This window comes from Cervus elaphus, chromosome 21, assembly GCF_910594005.1.
Source record: "Cervus elaphus chromosome 21, mCerEla1.1, whole genome shotgun sequence".
Classification (NCBI taxonomy): domain Eukaryota; kingdom Metazoa; phylum Chordata; class Mammalia; order Artiodactyla; family Cervidae; genus Cervus; species Cervus elaphus.
The window spans coordinates 21,868,228-21,891,383 of NC_057835.1; the positions used below are offsets into that span (position 1 = coordinate 21,868,228).

General features: G+C 37.5%; 1 protein-coding gene across 1 annotated transcript in view; it reads left to right on the forward strand.

Moving 5' to 3' along the window:
• The first annotated feature begins 1,330 nt into the window (after positions 1-1,330).
• Positions 1,331-23,156, forward strand: part of LOC122679081 (dolichyl-diphosphooligosaccharide--protein glycosyltransferase subunit 2-like) — a 33,572-nt gene continuing 11,746 nt past the window's right edge. Inside the window, exons 1-3 of the mRNA XM_043879340.1 lie at positions 1,331-1,395; positions 2,796-2,986; positions 17,872-18,059. Of these exons, the coding sequence (XP_043735275.1) occupies positions 1,331-1,395; positions 2,796-2,986; positions 17,872-18,059 (444 nt within the window). The remainder of the gene's footprint in view (positions 1,396-2,795; positions 2,987-17,871; positions 18,060-23,156) is intronic.

Consider the following 23,156-nt stretch of genomic DNA (forward strand, 5'->3'; position numbering starts at 1 on the left):
TCTTGCTAGTACAATACCTGATATAGATATTCAAAATGACAGTTTTTTTAATGTAAGCCAAACTATATAAGTACAAAGAAAAATAACCAAAGCAGCTAGATTAAGACAAGTAATCATCGGTCATGGCAGCTGACTGTTAACTTTTATTCTGCTCTCTATCCTTTACATGACTCATCTGACCAAGCACTTATGATATACTGAGCACTTACGATACACAGAAATGAAGAATAATCGTGGGACCATCTTCACATGTCATAGAGTTGTACAAATGTCAAATAACTTAACAAATCAGGAAATGCATGTTCACAATTTTTGGTAAGTGCTTTCAATGCATGTATAAGACTAAATAATAAAGTATAACAGTAGGACCTAACTTAGTCCAGGGGAGGGTACTTGGGTCTAAGTTCCATGTAAGCTATGACTTTCATTGTGTATGAGTAAGTGACACTTAGGCAAGCAAAAAGAACAGTAAGATGAAGATCCCAATGTGGAAGAGATTGACGCTTGCACAGCAAAGACCTGATAGTGAAGTGCTAGTCACTCAGTTGTGTCCAACTCTGCGACCCCCATAGACTGTATCCCGCCAGGCTCCTCTGTCCACGGAATTCTCCAGGCAGTACCCTGGAGTGGGTAGCCATTCCCTTCTCCAGGGGATCTTCTCAGCCCAGAGGTCCAACCCAGGTCTCTAGCATTGTAGGCAGATTCTTTACTCTCTGAGCCACCAGGGAAGCCTGAAGGACCTGAGGGGACGCCAGCATGAGTGAGGCAGAGTGAGAGGGGTCAGTGGTATGTGATTGCATTGTGATGCTAGCCAGGAGATTTTTAAGGCCTTATGGATGACATTAAGAATTTTTTCTTACGTTTGTGAGACTTAATTATCTATAAAACACCACTTAAAAACCATATAGGCAAGCTACTCTGAGTGAGGGCTGTGTCCTGTGATGGAGCTGAGTGTAAATTGGCATGAACAGACAGTCCTGACAATGAAATAATTAAGGACATAGAGGAAAAAACTGGCATTTGGGAAGGTATCTGTTCTGGATCCCCAGAAAAGGGAGGAGCAGCAAGAGAGGGCTTAGTCAGAGGGCAGGATCCAGAAAGAGGGACTCCTCCCTTAGGCCCAAAGGCCGAGCAGAGGTCACTGAGGTGGAGACCAAATCGACATGGTAAATTGGATAGATGAAGGCAATCTGCCTGCCAAAATAAGGCCAGAGAATCAGAAGAGGGAGACAAGACAAGGCAGGAACAAAGCCAGGGCCTTAGGCAATGAAGGAACAAAATCTCAGGAGGAAAGCGCCTTGCTGTAGGGAGAAGCCTGTCTCATGGACGCATGGAGCCACACTGGTCCACAGTGGTTCGCCTCGGCCTGAAAGGGCTTGCTCTTCGGGGAATGAGGTATTCTGGAAGGTGGCTGAGTTACTTCAGTCTCAAAGTTCACTATTGTAATATTCTTCCTCCTCTCTAGCTTCTTATCTCTGCCTGCCTTATCTCATCTGATCATCTGAGCCAGGTTTTTCACAGCAGAAAATCTGACACGTGCAAACACACACACACAACTGAAACGCTGGAATACTCGAAATTGCCAGCCTATCTCGAGCCACTCATTTCTGGAAAGTAAAAGTAAAATACTGAGGAAGCCTGAATTTTATGGAAACCTTAAAGTGTCTCGATTCTCTATCCAATTCCACCACATCCTTGCCTGCTGATGAGAGGTGCCAAGTAGGGAAATGAGAAGCCTTCATTTTCCTCGTATCAAAGAGATACAGAGCTGTGCAAAGAATAACAAATAATAAAAGAATAGCAAATAAACTAAAAGGCTCTAGGAAAAAAATTAATGAGTGTATTTGGGGGAGGCATAAGAAAATAGACTTATCAGCGGATTAAAATTCGAAAACAATAAAAGAAAGTAAACACTTCATTGGTGAGCACAGAATTAAGAAAAACAATGATATTAATTGTAAATTGAATGTCAGGGAAAATGTGTTGGCAGCAGAGACTAATTGGATTGTAGAGGCTAATCTCCCAAGGGAAGAAGTGGACGCCTCGTCGTGCATATTAGAGGCAAAATTCTCACTGGCAGGAGTTAGGATAAAATGACCTAATAGGTCTTTTCCAACTTTGATTTTTATCATTTGGCAAAGGAAACCTAGCCAGGAGTTACACAATTAAGCATCTTTGCTGAAAAAACAAACACAGAACTATCAGATAATACAGACTCCCACCTCCTCCCATCCCCAAAAAAATATTTAAAAGAGACAATCACGCCACCAATAAAGCCATAGGGTCCAGCTCAGAAGAACAATTCCTGACATGGACCAGGGATAAATAGATGCTTTCATTCCCCTGGTTTTCTTAATCCTCAAATCTGAATGGACGGGGGTAGCAGGTTTTCAGGGGTGTTGGAAAGCAGGAGCTTTGCATAATCTCCGCCTGAAGGTTTGCTCTGTTTGGAAGAGGTTATCCTTTGAAGATGACTGGATAGGATCCAGCAACTTTTCTTCAATCCTGCAATCTTTTGCTCTCTTTGCTTCACCCCTTCCTCTTGGCTCTACCCATCTCTGGGAAAGTGGCAAAATTACAACAAACCTTAGATCCTTTCTCGGAGAATTGTGACTGGTGTATTATATCCTAATAGCCTGTTGGCAAATCCAAACCCTATTCAAAGAAAATCCACTTTGAAAACTGGGTCTGTAGCGATGTGGACGTTCCTGGGAAAAACACATTTCTCGTGTTACTTTTTGTTTTCTTCTTTTATCGGAGGGCTTAAGTTTTCTGGTTTCATTTTTTTGATTCAGTGCTTCCGTTATTCTGTTTTTTGGAAACAGCCCCCAGTGTGGACAGAACAGAATACATTGTACAGAAATGCCTGTGACTGTTTTGACTGGCACAAGACTATCACCTAGGCAAACTGGCAACATCAGGAGAGAAACAACTTTTGGGTTTGTAGTTTATAAACCAGCAGCTGCAAAAACTGCCCAGGTTCTGCGTTTGTTGCCTTTCGTTCCTTGCCTTTATAAATGCCTATTTTGGGATTTTATCTCAGAATCATTGAGGTTAGGCAATCAGAAAAACCTGGCATGGATAGGTCTTACTTGGTGTTTTCTCAAGAGAATGTAACAGCTGCAACCTTTTGGATAAATAATATTCATTTTCTAGCCATGAATGGACTTTTTTAAACTCATGGAGTCCAGGGTCATTATGTTCTAAAGGCTACCTTTACTGGGCTTGCTTCTGTCATCCTCTCTAGATTTTTCTCACCAGCTAAGTGGACTTCAAAGAGGGAAAGAAAGACAACTGCATGTAAAACTTACCAAAAGGCACTCAGAGACCCATGGGGAGATTTTGCAGAGCTTGATAAACCCAGCATAGGAAACATCTGTGCTGTCCCTGCTCCTGGAAAAAGGGGGATGTTTTCCACATTCTCTACAGCTAATCTATGTGACTTAAGTTACTCATTTTTACTCAACAATTACTTTTGAGCAGCTGTTATGCACCAGGTAAGCTAAACCTCCACAACTTTGTAGAAATACAACCTTGAAATAAAACAAAAAATAAGATGTTATTTTTTAAAGGAGGAAATAAAAATAAATTTAACAAGGACATCTGAAAATGTGAAAGAAAGCAAAAAAGGAACGGAAGGATAGAGAAGAGACAGAAAAACAGAATTGTCTCTAAGTCATTCTTACTACAAAAGACCCAAGGACTTGAAAGTTAAGATTTTGGTTTTATTTCCCTTAGAAAACTCAAGGAGTCCCTCTACTTCAAATACCGGCTAGTTTACTTAAACCAAACATTTTCTGTGGAGTAATCTCATGGCAACAGTTACTTTTGCTTTTATCAATGAGTTTACCCAATTATGTAGTATGTGCTTTCCAAGTATTGCATCTTTCTTTTTGGGAAAAAAAAAACCATTAATTAAGTGAATTAAAACCGTGTTTGTTATCATTTTAGATGGAGGACAATGGAAAATTCTAACTACTTCATGGGGTCTTTACAGCCATCGTCATTGACTATGCTGGATTTCAATCCATCTCTACCCGGAAACGACACACACTCTAACAAAGAAGAAAATTCCCTTATGTGAAAGGCTTTATCATTTTCTAGGAAGTTATATTTTAAGGAAAAAAATAAAAGAACTATGATAGACTTCTACAAACAAGAAACCCATTTGGTCAAAAAAGCTGCTTTTTATATCATTTAAGAGCTTAAAATTGGAAAGCTTGTGTGTATGGCCTAGTGCCTGAGTTTACCATAAACAAATTGAGTCAAAATATTTGGAAGCAGTATTCAAAGTAAATTGAGAAATAGTGAACAGAATTAATTTTGTACCACTGATTTGGAGCTTGTTTTCATGTCAATCTACAAAAACATAAATGAGAGGTAGTGAATCTTAAGAATAAGTCCATTCTGGCAGGAACACTGAGACAATTTAATCTCATTCCTGGGTTGACATCTTCATGACAATCTGCAGAAAATAGGTAAAACTGGTATGCTAATTTTTTAAGGAATTCTAAGTTACATCACTTACTGAACTATAAGTATAATTATAACTATTAACTATAATTATTAAACTATAGTTAATCAAACCTTGGTTTAATTAAGCCATACATACAGGAAAGTTCTCCTTAAATAATTTTTTCCCAGAAATGCGTATTTTGATAGAACTTATTTTGGTGAATTCCACCCCAGGAAATGAACATAAAATTTTCTATTTTTTTCTCTTTGCTTTCTTCTTCTTTTCTTCAATTGTAATAGGTAAAATATAGTGCCTCAAAGCATTACAATTTGACTCTATACTTTCAAAATAATATGTATGCTTTTTAATTTCTAATATATTTATTATTTCTTAGATACTCTGAGAAATCTACTCCATGACTCACCTCTCAAAAAGTCATGAAAACGAAAAATCACAACTCTATGTTTAATTTAAAATGATAACAGTTTTGTTGCTGTTATTTAGTCTCAGGTATGTCTGACTCTTCTTGCAACCCCACGGACTGTGACCTGCCAGGCTCCTCTGTCCATGGGATTTCCCAGGCAGGAATACTGGAGTAGGAACACTCCTTCAAGGAATCTTCCTGACCCAGAGATCAGACTCACATCTCCTACATTGACAGGCAGATTCTTTACCACCAGGGAAACCCAATAACAGAATAGCTAATGGTTGATTTATTAAAATTTTAACCACTCATTTCAAGGTCGCTCTAAGATCTTTTAATCATATTTCTCATTTAGTTAAATTCTCTGCTTCTATTTTGCACAAAGTTTAAATAAAATGCACAGAAAAAAATTACTCGAGCTGAGGGGAAAACTGAAAAAGACCATTTTATCTTTTATCCAACACTTATACGCAAAATTAGAAGAAAACCTAGATTTTGTTCACTGTTGGCTAAGAGGGAGTTTACTGACCCTGTAAGGACCCTGTAAGTGCAATTCATATTCCCATTATACATTTTTATACAACCCTGGGCACCATGGCTCTCTGTTAGTACACAACCTACAAGCTGTCTCTGAAGCAAAGTCTCTTCAAAGGATTCGCCTTGCCATCCCCCGTAGCTGCTAATGCCGCTCTCTACACCCTTCAGATCTCCTAGTTGTTCTGATAGAGTCTAGGTCTCCATCTTCCAAAGCGAGTTCTCAGTGAACCATGATCTATCTTTCCATTGGCTAAGTCTGTAAACTTTGGTGGGCTGGGTGGGTCCAGAAAGAAAAGAGGATGTTTTCTTTTTCCACTGTTTAAACCTCTTGTGAGTAATTCCCCACAGCTGTACGTAAACACCCCCTTTCTAAGTGGGGGGAAAGAGGTCTCGGAACAGAAGAGCTCTCTGTGTTTATCAAATTAAAACAGATCATGGCAACAGCTCCTTACTTTAACCAAAAAGGAACCTCCTGGTCCCAATGCGTTTTTTTTTTTTTTTTTGGGGGGGGGGTGCTTAATTATACTCTGGGGCTTCAGGCTAGACTTATCCTGAGCTTTCCTTTCAAGAGGAAAAAGGATAAAGGGGAAAAAACAAGCTTAAATTGCTGCATAAACAAACTGAGATGCTTTTGCAGCTCTTATGAGATTGTTCAACAATTAAATAGCTATAATTATAACCCCAAACAATGTTTGACTGGGCTGGCTGCCTAATCAGTGAAGTTGTCTTTTCACAGCAGACTAAGCATATTATTGTTAAAATAAATGTTATTGGAAAAACAGCTCTAGAGAATACATCTCTGCCTGCAGAGAATAGGTGGTTATTTTCAAAGATGCTAAGAAATTCAGTGCCTGCCATATAGATGGTGTGAAATAACACCTGCTGAATTGAATAGAAAATATTTAGATTTGTTAGCAAATAACCCCTTGCTGTTAGTGGTTTTCAAACATCACCACATAGAATTTTCTACTTTTTAGACCCATTTATTCTTCTAGTCCAATGTGGTTAAGCCAAAGACTAAGTGATTTTGCAAGGTCATGCATTAGTGGTAGACTGTGAAGTGACTTCTCAGCCTAACTCCCTCATAGATCTTGTGATTACAGTAATTGATTTAATTGTCTGACTTCACTCTGAGGTTATGAGATTCATGAGACTTTTGAATACCCACAGCCTAGCACATTTCCTAGTTAGGGTGTATGTGCATGTGAAAGAGAGAGAGTGTGTGTGTGTTTGGGTAGAAAACATTGAATACACTAAAGATGAGTACTATAGTAAGTTTGTAATAATTTGTATGAAGTATGCATGACTGAGTCAAATTTAGAACATAGTTATGAAGTAATGGTGAATAAGATATGGTTTTTGTATAACTACAATTTGACAGATTTATATAAAGTACTAACTCCTTTGTATTTTCTATAAGATCCAGAATAGGCCATCTCATATAATTGAACAAATGAATGAATGAATAAAAAAATGAATCCAACCTTGGATATATAATGCCCCCAAATTACAATCCAATCGACTTTCCATTTTTGCGTTGCTTCCTAGAAGTAAAAAATTCTGAAAAGTCGTAAGTATAGTGGCAACTTAAATAAGCTTGTGAGCTTACTGCTGACAAAGTCTTTTTACTTCCCTCATCTTTTCTGCATGAAAATCCACTGAGATGGAAAGTGCAGTTTTTATGACCACCTTCATATAATAGATGAGCAAATTTTACCTCAAGGAACTTAATTAACCTAGTTAGTCAGAATTTCCAGCTGAATTAAAATTCTGCTGATGCAAAGTTGACCCTGAAATGCAAGATTCAACAATACATGGTAAACCTAAGAGCCTGGTTTAGCAGATAAAACTTAGGAGACAGAGTTCAAAGCTTATTAAATGAATTATCATTTTAAGCCACTTAATCACCCCCAATGACTCCATTTTCTCATTTAATAAACTAGAGTTGATAACTTCTACTTCATAGGATTGTTATAAGCACTAATACAGCTTTAGAATGCTTATCAAAATTTTATATGACAATTTTGGTTAAGCTCTAAGCCAAGATAGTTGTCTTCACTTTTGAATACATACTTGGGCCTAATGAATGGACACTTCCCATGAATTATCAAATCTGAGACAAGCTGATAGCTTGACCGCAAGCACTGAGATAGTTCTCACTGTATTTATCAGCCTTGCCATTTAACAACTTTGTGACCTTTGTGAAGTTAATGACTTCATCTATTGAATGGATATTAATAATAGATGCCATCTATTGTACAGAATACTTGAAAGTTTGGTACTTACAAATGCAAAGGCAGTGCCTGATACATAGTAAGCATTTAATAAATAGATGATTGATGTATTTCCTCTTTTTTATTGAAGTATAGTTGATTTACAATGTTGTGTTAATTTCTACTGTACAGAAAAGTGATTCAGTTTTATATATATATATACATATATATATATATATACATTTTTTTCTATTTTGTTCCATTATGGTTTATAATAAGATGTTGAATATAGTTCTCTGTGCTGTACAGTTCAGTTCAGCTCAGTCGCTCAGTCATGTCCAACTTTTCACAACCCCATGAACCGCAGCATGCCAGGCCTCCCTGTCCATCACCAACTCCCGAGTCCACCCAAACCCACGTCCATTGAGTCGGTGATGCCATCCAGCCATCTCATCCTCCATTGTCCCCTTTTCCTCCTGACCTCAATCTTTCCCAGCATCAGGGTCTTTTCCAATGAGTCAGCTCTTCACATCAGGTGGCCAAAGTACTGGAGTTTCAGCTTCAACATCAGTCCTTCCAATGAACACCCAGGACTGATCTCCTTTAGGATGGACTGGTTGGATCTCCTTGCAGTCCAAGGGACTCTCAAGAGTCTTCTCCAACACCACAGTTCAGAAGCATCTGTACTTTGGTGCTCAGTGTTCTTTATAGTCCAACTCTCACATCCATACATGACCACTGGAAAAACCATAGCCTTGACTAGACGGACCTTTGTTGACAAAGTAATGTCTCTGTTTTTTAACATGCTGTCTATTTTGGTCATAACTTTCCTTCCAAGGAGTAAGTGTCTTTTAATTTCATGGCTGCAATCACCATCTGCCGTGATTTTGGAGCCCAGAAAAATAAAGTCAGCCACTGTTTCCACTGTTTCCCCATCAATTTGCCATGAAGTGATGGGACTGGATGACATGATCTTAGTTTTCTGAATGTTGAGCTTTAAGCCAACTTTTTCACCCTCCTCTTTCACTTTCATCAAGAGGCTCTTCTTCACTTTCTGCCTTAAGGGTGGTGTCATCTGCATATCTGAGGTTATTGATATTTCTCCCGGCAATCTTGATTCCAGCTTGTGCTTCCTCCAGCCCATTGTTTCTCATGATGTACTCTGCATATAAGTTAAATAAGCAAGGTGACAATATACAGCCTTGACGTACTCCTTTTCCTATTTGGAACCAGTCTGTTGTTCTATGTCCAGTTCTAACTGTGGCTTCCTGACCTGCATATGACCTTGTTGTTTATCAATATATTTTTTTCTGGTGAATAGATTAGAAGCTGTGGGCTGGAATTCCTTTTAAGGTTTATTTCAGATTAATACTTGTTAAAAATATATTGAGCATCTATTACTTTCCTGTAGATAAGGGAGGTTCATCCTTGAACAAGACTATATTTATCTCTTTTTTTTTTTTTTTTTTTATTTTAGAAATAAAGAGGAGGGGACTTCTCTCCCCTCTGTGGCTTCAGAGGACCCAAATTTCATCAGTGGAGGTAGAAAAAGAAGGGAGGGTCTTGTCAGTTGTGGAGTGCTGTGATTAACCTCTGGAAATTCAGAGATCAGCCAGGCCAGGACTCAACCGTGACAGTTCACACAGGTTAGAAGTTCACGTTTCCTTAATTGATACCAGACTCCTGTTATGGACAGTCATCGTTGGTGGCGGGCTTGCCAGGCAGTCTGCTCAAGGTGTCACATCAGATAACAATGCCTTCATTTTCCCCCTGGGCATGCTCAAGAAAATGTACTCACTCAAGCTGCTCCTATTCTTCCTGGAGAAGTTCTTTCTCATTCATCAAATGACAAATCAAATATATCCACATTTGCCTAACTTGTTTATCTCAGGACGGGAAGTCAGCAATTATGCACTAGTTACTGGCCATTTGAAAGGCAGAAGGTTCTATCTGGAAGTTGGACGAAGATCAAAGTGTTAAAATATATATAAATAATCTAGAAAAATTTCTCTAGCATGAAAGGTTACTATGGACATCAAGGTAGACAAAAGACACTAAGTAATAAGTTTTCTAATTAAATTTTTTACTTTGAGGAAATTATAAAATCACATGCAGTTGAAATAAGTAATACAGAGAGATAAGTACTCTTAGTTTCTTCTAATGGATAACATCTTGCAAAACTGCAACACAAAATTACAACCAAAATGTTAACACTGGTAAAATCCACCAATTTAATTAGATTTTATCACTTTTACCTACATTTGCTTGTGTGTGTGTGTATGTGTGTGTGTGCATGTTTAGTTATGTGCAATTTTATCACAGGTGTAATTTCATGTATCCATTACGATGGTCAAGATATAGAACAATGTCACTACTGTCATCACAAGGATCCTTCATGTTGACATTTTATAGCTACATGACCTTCTCTCTCCCACCACCACCCACATTGGGCACTAATCCCTGGCAACCACTGATCCGTTGTCTATCTCTATAAGTTGGTCATTTAAAGAAGGCTACACAAAAGTGATCATATAGTAACTGAAAGCATAAAGATATGACAGCTGATAGTCATTATTTACAATGATTTTGCTAGCAATTTGTTATTTTTCACACCAACAATATTTTTTTAGAATGTAGGTAGCAGATCTTCTGGCTTATTTAGCTCTCTCACTAAAAGGCAAAAGGTATCAAACAGTAGCTGGGGAGAAGCTGGATTTTCTCACTGTTTTTCCTGTGGGAAAAGGCCTCATTTTGACAAACACTACTAGGGAGAAGAGTGAAATCTATACAACAGAGCTGTTCACAATTTCTAGAAGTTTTTATTAACTTTATAAAATAACTCCATGGTTTTTCACAAAGAGGTATACAATGATTGAAAGTGTAGTGTATGATATACCTTGACAATTTCTGAGATCAAACTTGATGTTTTAAGAAGCTTAGATTCAGTAAAAATATTTTCACTAATTCTGAGACAGTTCTCCCTGAGAAAAAAGTTAAACAATTTTTCTGATAATATAGGCAAATTAAAGTCATGAAAGGGATATTTATTATTATAATTATTACATGACACGTGTGCTTCCCAGGTATGTGTGTGTGTGTATGTGTGTGTGCATGTTTAGTGGTAAAGAATCCACCTGCCAATACAGGAGATGAAAGAGATGCGAGTTTGATCCTTGGATTGGGAAGATCCCCCAGAGAAGGAAATAGCAACCCACCCTAGTATTTCTGCCTGTAAAATTCCATGGACAGAGGAACCACTTGGGCTACAGTCCATGGGGTCACAAAAGAGTCAGAGATGGCTGAGTAGCTGCAGCACACAGAAGCAAAATTATCATGAGACATTTTTTATATGATATATTGAATTCTATTACATGTTTTATAGGAAGTAATTCATTCAATTCATATAACATATTTGTGTGATTGATTTTTTATATCAATTATTGAGATAACATTTAAACTTAAAAAGATTAAATAATTTTTATTTAAAAGTCACCTATTTAGCAAATGGCATAGCTGCTATTCAAACTACATCTAACCAGCTACAAAACCTATGCTCTTTTGGAGCAGAGTTATTTTGGCCTATTTTATTTTTGGTTTTATCTCCAAAATTTTTATTTTGATGAAATTAAAATTAACAGAATGGTACACAAAAAACAAAAAACAATATTCCCTTTGCCTGGGTTCATCAATTGTTAAAAATGTATTGCATTTGGGCTTTGTTGAAACCAGTAAGTAGCCCCATAGTAGTCACTGTAGACATATTTCCTCAATCCAGGATCTAAATATCTAGTTTTCATGTCTCTTTAGTCATCTTTGTTCTAAGATAGTACCAAAGCCCATGTTCATAGTCATTGAAGAATACTGTCAAGCACGTGTGGCATTAATTTAACCACAAAGGAGAATTTGAGACACTGTAAAGAAGCATTACTTCCCCATCTCCTCCTACTATGTCAAAACAAATGCTAAATTTTCCCTTTCCCCATGATAGATGGTCCAACTGGGCTTCGTGATGCATCTTTTGGAAAAGATTTTTCTATTTTGCTCTGTATACACGTGATAAAATACAGGCACAAGTGTTATTTTATCCAAGTAGTTAGAAAGCCAGATATTTTGTAGCTTGTAGAGCCTTCAAGGATCTTTTAAAAGATTCATCCCTATTGTCATGCTTCATGCAACAACAGAGGGCTGCCTGTAAAAAATGCCTAGAGCTATTTAATATTCTGATGTTGGAATAGGAGAACTTGGGTTTGATCCAGTGTTCTCTGGACATGTGGCTTTAACCTTTGTTTCTCTAAGGTCCAATATCCTCATCTGTAAGGATATCTACATGTAACTTACAATGTTTATGTATGAATGAAACACCAATGATAGTAATCAGCATAATGTCTGGTGCTAGCAGGCACTGAATAAGTATAAAACATTCAGATGTATTCAAGTCAAAATAATAGGATCTGTTAAAAAAAAATATCCCGTACCACACCCATGTCTACAGCTTCTTTCCTGTAAAGTGTTGATAATTTGGTTGTGTCTGATTCTCTGCGACCCCATGGACTGTATGTAGCCTGCCAGGTTCTTCTGTCCATGGAATTCTCCAGGCAAGAATGCTGGAGTGGGTTGCAATTTCCTTCTTCAAGGGATCTTCCCAATCCAGGGATCGAACCCAGGTCTTCTGCATTGAAGGCAGATTCTTAACCATCTGAGCCACCAGGGAAGCTCTGTTTTCCATAAGTAGTTCCCTTTATTTCTCTGGGGAAAATCTAGTCTTAACAATCCTCCATGGTTTTGATGCCTTATCTGTTGTCTTGTAGGAATTTTTGAGTATAGAATCCACAGCACCGAACACACGACTTCCCTTCATTTCCATGTTGGATTTCCACTAGACTTTATGGCTCATCAAGCATCCCAGATTGTGGTTATGAAGTTGTCCTTTGGGTTGGCCACAAGTTGATTTTCTCATTCTGTGCTCTGCTGTGGTTGATTGCGTGCCATATTCCCTCCCAGGAAAACTATGATAATACTGTGTACTTTGAAGTAAATTCCTGACACTAGTTCCTCCTTCTTACTCTTCTATCTCACCCTCCTAAAGTGATTTTTAGCTTCTACATGAATATTTGTTTATGTGTTGCCGATTTCTTCCTTTTTCTTGTGAAACGGTGATTAAGAAAGCCATTTACCTTTGTTTTTAATCATGGTTTTATTTATTCTTTCATTTATTTAAAATCTTTATAAAGCTCTATTTCAGTCACTGTGAAAGGAACTTTAGATATTTGTGATAGTTAATTTTATGTGTCAACTTTATTGGGCTATGGGGTGCCCAGATATTTGGTCAAACCTTATTCTGGGTGTTGGCTATGAGCATGTGTTTAGATGAAATTAACCTTTAAATTTGTCAACTGAGTAAAGTAGATTGCTACCCTGCCAACCCGCCCCAGTATGGGTGGGCATCATCCAATAAACTGAAGGCCTGAATGGAACAAAATATCTGCACCTCCTCAAGAAAGCATTCCTCCTGCCTGACTGCCTTCAGACTGGAACACTGGGTTTTTTCCTGCCTTCAGATTTGAAAAGAAACATCAGCTCTTTCTGGGTCTTGAGACTGCCAGCTTTTGAAATGGACCTGCCCCACTGGTTCTCCCAGTCCTCAGGCCTTCTGACTTAGAAAGGAATACATCATGGGCTTTTCTGGGTCTCCAGCTTACTGACTCACCCTGATGATTTGGGAACTTATTAGACTCCATAGTAAACTGAGCCAATTCTTTAAAATAAATCTCTTAGAATGTGTATGTACATGTACATATATACACACAGAACCAACAGTGTATACACACACACACACACACACACACACACACATTCTATTTATTCTATTTATCTGGAGAACTCTGACTAATACAGATAGTTTATCATATTTAATCCTCACTCTGAGCTAGTTACTCTTGGCCTCTCAAAGTTGAGGACTGTGAATCCCAGTGACTTTATGGTATTTACCTAAGATTACTCCCCTGATAAAGACCCACCATATTTGCTGGGGATTGTCTGGCTTCAGTGCCCATACCCTTTGTATAAGGGGACATAACTAGGCTGAGGTTTTTATAAGCAGCTTCAATTCCATAGTCCCAAGTCATGTCATTCTCTGCGTTCATACACCACATTAAGGAAGGGCACAACATTTGAGAGATATTTAAGGTTCCAAAGGCTTTATTTTTATAGCAAAAGCAATGACATCAACACTGGGCATTTACTTGCTGCCCTGTGAATCACACCACCTTCAACATGCTATTCGCTTCAGTAAAGCATAATTTAATGAACATGAGTATGACTATTTCATCTTCATGATTACCTTTAATGATTTTAGAAGCTTAACAATGTTTACATTTTTTTACAGAGTTTAAACTCCCAGATACGTACTCTGTGTACAACTCCATCTTAGTTTTCTTTGTCTAGAAAACTATGATGTGTCTTTTAAAATATTCACTACCCAGATCTAGATGCATGTCTGGACCAATTAAATCTAGGATCAGTTCACTTTAACACAGTCATGAGGCAGTCTATCATAACAATCACAATTGTCTCTCCTCAGCTATATTGTGAACTCCTAAAGGCAAAGACTGTTTTATTTACTTTCATTTGTCAATGCTTGTATAATGCTGGGCATAGAGTGGATGCTCAGTTTAGTGAATGAAAGAATGTTCCTTATTCAACAAACAGATATTCAACATATATGTTTTTGTTTTAGGTTCTGCGATAGATAAAGATGTGACTAAGGAACAGCAAAAAACTCAAATTCATATACATTTAATGTCTAAATATACATGCACACAGAACAAAATTTATATGCAATATATAGACACAGAGAACATTTCACTGAACTTAACTAATGTAACAGTCTCTTTTTAGGAAAAGCTGTTTACCAAATGACATATATTTGATTGGAAAATAATTTCACTAAGAATAAATATAGCCAAGATTGTTCTAAGAAAAATATAAGTTGCGTTCACCAAAGCAAATAATTTCTGCCAGATATACAAATGGCCAACTACTTTTATGTGTTCTAAATGTCTCCTATGAAACTATTAAAGACATTCTAGATAATCTTAGCTATATTTGTCAAGTTGCAGGTTATTATAAGCAAATTGCAATACATCCATTTCGTTGGATATATAATATGATAATATATAACAGAATGAGCAACATGAGAGATTACCCTGAAACTTAGTTTGAGGTCAAAACATTTGGAGGAGGACATTGCATTACACTGTAGCTGAGAAACAAAGGCCAAAACTCAGGGGAAAGAAGCTCAAATCACTGTTACCTGGGGAAGGGATTGGAGAAGAGGGAAAGACATCATTTCTGGAAAAAAAAAAAAAGTAAGACAGCTTGCCAGGGAAATGAAAATTAAAAACAATTATTTTTTTTAAAAGATTGAAATTTCAGGAAAAGAGAGGAAAGGGGAAACCTCTTAAGTTCTCATAAACTGCTTTAGGAAGGCGAGATGCTTCCTGTAAACTTGAATCACAAACCTTTCAAAGACTCAGCTGGTAATGAGGACAAATGCAGGAGATGGCTAAGAGAAACAGTCTTTTATTAAAAGCTATCAAGAACTATCTATCTTGACCTTGAAGGTACCCAAGCAACTTTATTTGCTATGTACATAACTAAAAGGTTCTATATACCTCTGGGAATCAAGAATATACCCAATATGGGAATAAATTTATCTGAGTATATTTAAAGTGTGCATTGGAGTAGGGGGAGATCTATTTCTCTTTCATGGTTTATCGTCTTCTCACAACAGCCCACAAAATATACTCAATAAATGAATCAACTTAACCTACATTTACAGAAATACACATATATTTTTTAATATATAATATACACTTATTTTATATATTATATATAGCATATATATATATATATTTATGTTATATATTTCAGTTTACTCATTCATTTATTCAATATTAATCTTCTAACATATGCAGACTTACTGATATGCTCCTGAGGTCTTCAAATAAGTAAGTCAGTACCCTTTCTCATGAGAAGAAGATAATATTAATAGGTTCTTGAAATAAAGCATTAATGCCTAAAGATAGGCATTTTAATAGGTTCTTGAAATAAAACATTAATGCCTTATGATAGGCATATTAATAGGTTCTTGAAATATTAATGCCTAAAGATAGGCATATTAATAAGTTCTTGAAATAAAACCTTAATGATTCATAAAACAGAGAGAAAATACTTCTATCTGTAGTAGTCAAAGAAGATGTACTCCAGGAGAACCTATTACTCTATCTTAAAGGGGTGCTTGCTATAGACTTCAAAAATTGTGCCCCCCCAAAATTGTCAAGCCTATAGCCTTACCAGTCAATTCATTCAGTTACATAAAAAAAAACAAAAAAAAAAAAACAGAAAACCAAATTATTGGAGGGGCATGATATAGTTATACAACTTAAAGTCAGCTCTACATGACTTTTTTTCTCTTCTCAAATTGCCTTGCATAGAGTGTTCTATCTGGGTATATGACTGCTCAGATAGAAACTACACTTCTTAGCCTCCTTTGCCACTTGGTGGAGTGCCTGGAATGTAGGTGAATGTGATGCTTGGAACTTCTGTGTCAGTTTCTTAAAGAATGTTACTTACCCTCTACTTGTCTTCTTCTTGGTCTTCTGGACTGAAACCTAGACCAATATCCAGCTTCAGTCTGGATTTCCTGTATGGCCTGTGGAGCTGAGTGGGTTGGCTAACCTGGACCCCTCAGATTTACACTGTTGCATGAGAAAGAAGTAGGCTTCTATCTTATTGAAGTCAGTGTGTTTTGGACCTGTTTGTTAGAGCAACATAGCCTATATCATAGTTAATACAGACATCTCTTTTCCAACTTGTCAAAAATTAAAATGGAGTTAAAAAAGCAAAAGCATACAGGGTAAATAGTTACATGGGATTGTAAAAAAGAAAAAAAAAAAAGACAGACATTTAAATTGCAGAAAAGAATCATACTCAAAGCCTACTTTTAAAGCTTTTTTAAGTGAATAGTCCATTAGCCTATTTTCTTATAATTTATTATAATAGGAGAGTTTATTTTTGAGTTTTGGAGTGAGAAAAGCCTACATTCTAAATGTCAATTTGCACAATATAATGGTAATATTGTTTAGTGGGATCCGTGTGTCAGTTTTTCCAGTAGTCATGTATGGATGTGAGAGTAAGACTGTAAAGAAATCTGAGTGCCAAAGAATTGATGCTTTTGAACTGTGGTGTTGGAGAAGACTCTTGAGAGTCCCTTGGACTGCAAGGAGATCCAACCAGTCCATCCTAAAGGAGATCAGTCCTGGGTGTTCATTGGAAGGACTGATGCTGAAGCTGAAACTCCAATAATTTGGCCACTGATGCGAAGAGCTGACTCATTGGAAAAGACCCTGATGCTGGGAAAGATTGAAGGCAGGAGGGAAAGGGGATGACAGAGGATGAGATGGTTGGATGGACATGAGTTTGAGTAAGCTCCAAGAGTTGGTGATGGACAGGGAAGCCTGGCACTCTGCAGTGCTTGGGGTCGCAAAGAGTCCGACACAACTAACTGACTAAACTGAACTGATGCATCAGAAGGGCTTTCCAGGCGGTGCAGTGGCAAAGAATCCACCTGGCAATATAGGAGATGAGGGTTTGATCTCTGGGTCAGGAAGATCCCCTGGAGGAGGAAATGGCAACTCACTCCAGTATTCTTGCCCGGAAAATTCCGTGTACAGAGGAGCCTGGCAGGCTACAGTCCATGGAGTCCAAAGATTCAGACAGGACTGAGAATCTAAACCTACCAACCTATCTTTCAGATTCTGACACATAGGAAATACACAATAAGTGTTGGATGTCTTTCCACTTCCTGTGATGGCATGAGAGCTCTTTCAGTGAAGGAGTAATGTCCTTTTCACCTTTGTATTCTTCAGTATCTGAATGTCTGGCAAGATGCAGGTGCTTAACAACATTGTTAATCGGCTATATCCCAATACAAAATAAAAAGTTCCAAAAATGAAAAAATAAATAAAAGCATATGAAGGAACAAAAAAAGATGTAGGTGCTTAATAAATACTAGGATAAATCAGGAAAATGAGAAAAGTGCTATAGAAACTGGCAAATGTAAAAAAAAAAAAAAAGGCAATGTAAATAAGGATCAGTAAGGTCAAGAGTTTACTTGGGCCCCAGAACGCTCCCCCAAAGCCCCATCTTGCACGCTCAGTATTAAAGGTGATGGCTTGTAGGGTCTGGCCCTTCCCGGCTTGACCTCTCAGTGTCCTGTGGGAGCCAGGTGGGCTGTAACTCTGGCTTCTCCCTCCAGGAGAGCTCCTGGGTGGCCCAGCGAGGCCTGTGGGCCTGCACAGCTGCCTTCCTTGTTGCTGTCCAAGCAGCTGGGCACGTGAGCTGCTCCAGCAGTCTGAAGTCAGATTGTGTAAACTGCCATATGCTCCTGGCAGCTTAGGGACTGGCTGAGTCCCTTCAGGAAATGAAGGGAAAGCTCCAAGTGAGCTTGACAAGGGCTGCTCTGGGGCAGGAAGCAGCAGACACTTGACCTCATTGAATTTCCAATGCACTCACTTTCAAAGGCACAGTCTGTGTCTTAATCTTCTACAAATATACTCCTTTATCTACCCCCAGGCTTGTGACACAGTATGTGCTCAATGAAATTTTGCTGAGTGAATGGATAATTGCGTGAAAGAGATGCAATTCTGTCTGTGAGCATTGGTAGGAACAATAATAAAGTAGATTTATTTTAAAGACTTTTAACAAGCTCCTTGCAACCAATGACTTCTGATGCCTGGCTCTTTCATAGCCACCCCCACCCCCAAACTTGCCTTGCCCTCTCTGCCGTCACTCCATACTCCGTCCTAAATCTACTTCTTACCCTATAACATTTACCTCTTTTTGAGCCACTGTTTCAAGACTATGCTAGGAAATATCATTTTATCAAAATAAGATGCATTTCTGTTATGTGCCAGTGTTCATCCTCCCAGAAAACATGGATAAATCTTAATAGACAGCCTGCAGGCAATCTCTTGTTTCTGTTTATTTTGGGGTACTATGACCAGCAATAGAAACTTATTTTACCAAATGACAACTCTTATGAAATTGTCAATCTACTACCTACTTTTTTTTCCTCTGCAGGCTAGCTCTGTTTTGCAGAAAGAATCACAGATGATATCCACATTCAGATGAGCTTTACAAATTTATATAAATATATGCATAACTCTTATGTACCTGTGTTTCTATAGAGACCTCCAGGTCTTTTGAATCATATCAAGTTGAAGAGTTTGCTTTTTTCCTTCTCCTTCCAAAGTATAGTTTTATCAGAAATTGTGAGCAAATGCATTCTCAAAGGTGGATGGCACTGAAAGTTCCAGTCTACATTTTAACTATTCTCCTTAATTTCTAGTGAATCAAAAAGAAATTTGCAACAGTATATTAGAATCAAGTTTCCTAATAGATGTGACTGCAAAAGCTACTAGCAATCTGTTTTTATTACAAGTCCATCCAATTGCTTGTAATTGAATAGCTGCTGGCAGGTTTGTGCAAAACAGTAAACAAGTCTGTTTAATTTATTACAAGTCTATTCAATAGGAAAAATCAGTATTGAATGGGTTAGAATAGTGGAATTAAGGCTGATGTATTCGCTTTTTGTTTTTAGATATGCATTGTTATTATAAAAGTTATACTGTCTTTAAATATCTAGCATTGCAGATCTATAGGAAGCGAAAGGTAAAAACTCTATCCACCCCTCCATATTTTCCCATCATCGTCTTCACTAACAATTGATATATATCCCTTGAGATTAGGTTCTATATTATTAAAAAAAAACACTTATTTCACAAATAATTATTTAATTGCATTCTATATTCCAGATACTTAAAATATAGGAGTAAACAAATGGGCAAAGATTCCTTCTCTTATGGAGAATGGATAGTAGTAATACTCTTTCTTTAGCTAGAAGCAGATAACAAATAATGATTATAATGAATAAGGGATTTCCCCGGTGGCTCAGATGTTAAAAAAGCTGCCTGCAACATGGAAGATCCAGGTTCAATCTCTGGGTCAGGAAGATCCCCTGGAAAAGGGAATGGCTACCCACTTCAGTATTCTTGCCTGGAGAATTCCATGGACAGAGCAGCCTGGCAGGCTACATGGTCCGTGGGGTCGCAAAGAGCTGGCCACGAGTGAGCAACTAACACTCACTTCACCTACTTTCCATAATGAATAAATAATGAGCAATATGGTAGAAAGGGTGAAAGGAACTGGAGAGTGCTAGGGATAAAGCTGGGACTATAATCTTGACTTTTAAAATTGAGTGTTTGGGATAAGCCTCATTGAGTATATGACAGTTAGGAAAACACCTAAAGGAAGTGAGCAGTCAGCCATGTGGGTGCCTGCAGGAAAATCTTTTGTTAGGGGAAACACCTGCCCTGGCCAGGCACCATAGTAAACCACTTGTATGAGTTAACTTAAACTGGAGGTCCTGGTAAGGAATGAAAAACTAACGAGAAGAATTCGGGAAAGGTCAAAAGGAGAGAGAAGATGCCAACCCATACATCCTCCCAACCTCTCAGAATATTTCTCACTGGAACCCATCTTGGCTGACTGATGTGCCAAGGAAGGACTCCAAGACAGAGGGGTTGGCCAGAGACAACCTGGAAACTAACCTAATTGCCATAAAACCCAAGACTGTGAGCCATGTGGCAGAGCAGTCCTCCTGGGTTCCCGTGCCCTGCTGCTCTCTGTCCAGGCACCCCTTCCTAGTAAAGTCACCTGCCTTGTCCACGCGTGTGTCTCCTCTGACAATTCATTTCCAGGTGTTAGACAAGAGCTCAGTCTCAGACCCTAGAAGACGTCTCCCTTCCTGCAACAATTCCAGGGATGTGAAACAGCCTTAAGGCGGAATGCCTAGCTTGTTCTAGGACCAGCAAGGAAACTGACGGAGCAGAAGTGGAGCAGAGAACAGTAGCAGGAAACGAGGGCAGGGAGACAGTGGAAAGAAGATCGTGGAGGCCCTTGTAGTTCACTGTGAGAATTTTGGCTTTCATTTTGCATGAGGCAGAAGCTGCTGGCAGGTTTGAGCAAAACCGTAAACATGATATGACTTGTGTTTAAAGAAATTATTCTGACTGTGTGTTGGGAGCCCACTGGAAGGTGCAAAGGAAAGAGAAAGGAGAATTGTTATGAGCCAGAGAAGAGAGATGGTGTCATATCTTAAGAGTCAAAATTATTTCCCAAAGAATTAAAAGCAAACCATGAGAGAAAGAAAAGAGTCAAGAACCATTTCAAGGTTTTACTCTGAGAGATTGAAAAAAATGGTGTCAACACTAAGCAGACTTTTCTGAAATTTAGTTTGTTTTATTCCCAGTATATTATGAACACAATTCCATGTCAAGGCAAAGGACTACTTCATGTTTAACAGTTTCCTAATGTCTATTGCATGATTGCATATAACTTTTTCAATCAATGTATGACTGCTTTTAAAAAAATGTTCCCCTACATTTTAAAATTACTTTAAAATAACCTGATCTTGTTACTTTTTTGAACTGGTCAATGTGGTAGCCTAAATCCACATTTGAAGGTTTAGTAGTGGATCTTTCTGCAAGTTAGTTAAAGAGTAAAATGAGACGTTTACATGTGATCTTGCCATGACTTTTAAATTTTTTTTTATTAGAACCACACATTCAATAATTTTATGTTTGATTGTATCCACTCTAGTTAGAAATCTGGAGATAAATAAACAGTGAATTTTAATTCTGTTCTTAGGGAAGCTTTGCACCCAGGAAATGAAACACAGAGAAAAAGGCCATGACATAAGACAACACCTAGAAAGAGAATTCAACATTGGCCTTATTACATAAATGCATACTTAGCTTGGCTAAGAATGGTGAGCTTATTTCTTAAAATAAAAAATAATTTCAATATTTCATAATCTCAATAATGCTCATCATTTCTTATAATAAAAAATTCATAATGATAGAATTAACCCTATTTGTTCATCTTTTGTGTTTTTAGTTATTTTGATAACATATTCAAGAGCTATAGCTGTCTATATTACTTAAAAAAGAATTCTGTTTACCTAGAACAGTATTTATTTAAATCATTTAATTACTTATTTCATCATGAAAGAGAGAATAGACTATATACATTCTGGCAGCTGTGGTCACTGCAGACATAAAACCACTAAAATGCAAAGTAACTTGACAAGACCTATAGTGAGATGATAATGTTATGTCAATTATACAATAATTAAAAAAGAAAAGATAATGAACAGATGACTCTTTTTTACAATTTGAGCAAATGAAAGGCAGAAGACCAGACCATATAAGAATTGTTCATCAAAACTGCCATTTAGTCATCGAGATAACCCAAAAGTTATATGTTTGCACTAGAAGACTTTGAACTTAGAAAATACTTTTTTAAATGTTTAAGTGTGTTTGATTTAATCTTCACTACAGAGAAAGTGAAACGCTTAGTAGTAGTTGTTAAAAGGAATGATTATGAGAAAGGTATTGAACTGAAACTTCAAATTTATTTTTTTAAATTTTTACTAGAGTATGATTGTATATTTTAAATTTTTGAACTTTTATTAAGTAATTATATAATATATATTTAAGTATTTTAACATTTATGAGTAATTGTATACTGTAATTTGAGATCACTAAGTAACATAAAATATAATTATGTAATCCAATGAAGTACATGCTGAAGTATACACACAATGGATAATTATTTATCATCTGCCGCTTCTATGAAACAGTGTGTTTTTAGTTAGACCTGAAGAGTAGGTGACATTTTAGTAACTGAAAGTACAAATAAACTGCATTCCAAATGGAAGAAAGAAATTAGCAAAAACTGTGAAAGCAGGAAAGCTAATACTTACAGGTAACAGTAAGTTTGAGTTCAGCAGAGTTTAAATGCATTAGAAGAGTGGAATAAACTACTGCAAAAGTGGGTTGAAATTAAGAGTAAGTTCTTTATTCAACAACCTATCAGTTCAGTTCAGTTCAGCCACTCAGTTGTGTCCGACTCTTTTCGACTGCATGGACTGCAGCACGCCAGGTCTCCCTGTCCATCACCAACTCCTGGAGTTTGCTCAAACTCATGTCCATTGAGTCAGTGATGCCATCCAACCATCTCATCCTCTGTTGACCTCTTCTACCACCCTCAATCTTTCCCAGCATCAGGGTCTTTTCAAATGAGTCAGTTCTTCACATCAGGTGCCAAAGTATTGATTGGAGTTTCAGCTTCAGCATCAGTTCTTCCAATGAATATTCAGACCTGATTTCCTTTAGGATGGACTGGTTGGATCTCCTTGCAGTCCAAGGGACTCTTAAGAGTTTTCTCCAACAGCACAGTTCAAAAGCATCAATTCTTCAGCACTCAGCTTTGTTTATAGTCTTACTCTCACATCCATACATGACTACTGGAAAAACCATAGCTTTGTCTAGACCAATGTTTGTTGGCAAAGTAATGTCTTTGCTTTTTAATATGCTGTCAAGTTTGGTCATAGCTTTTCTTC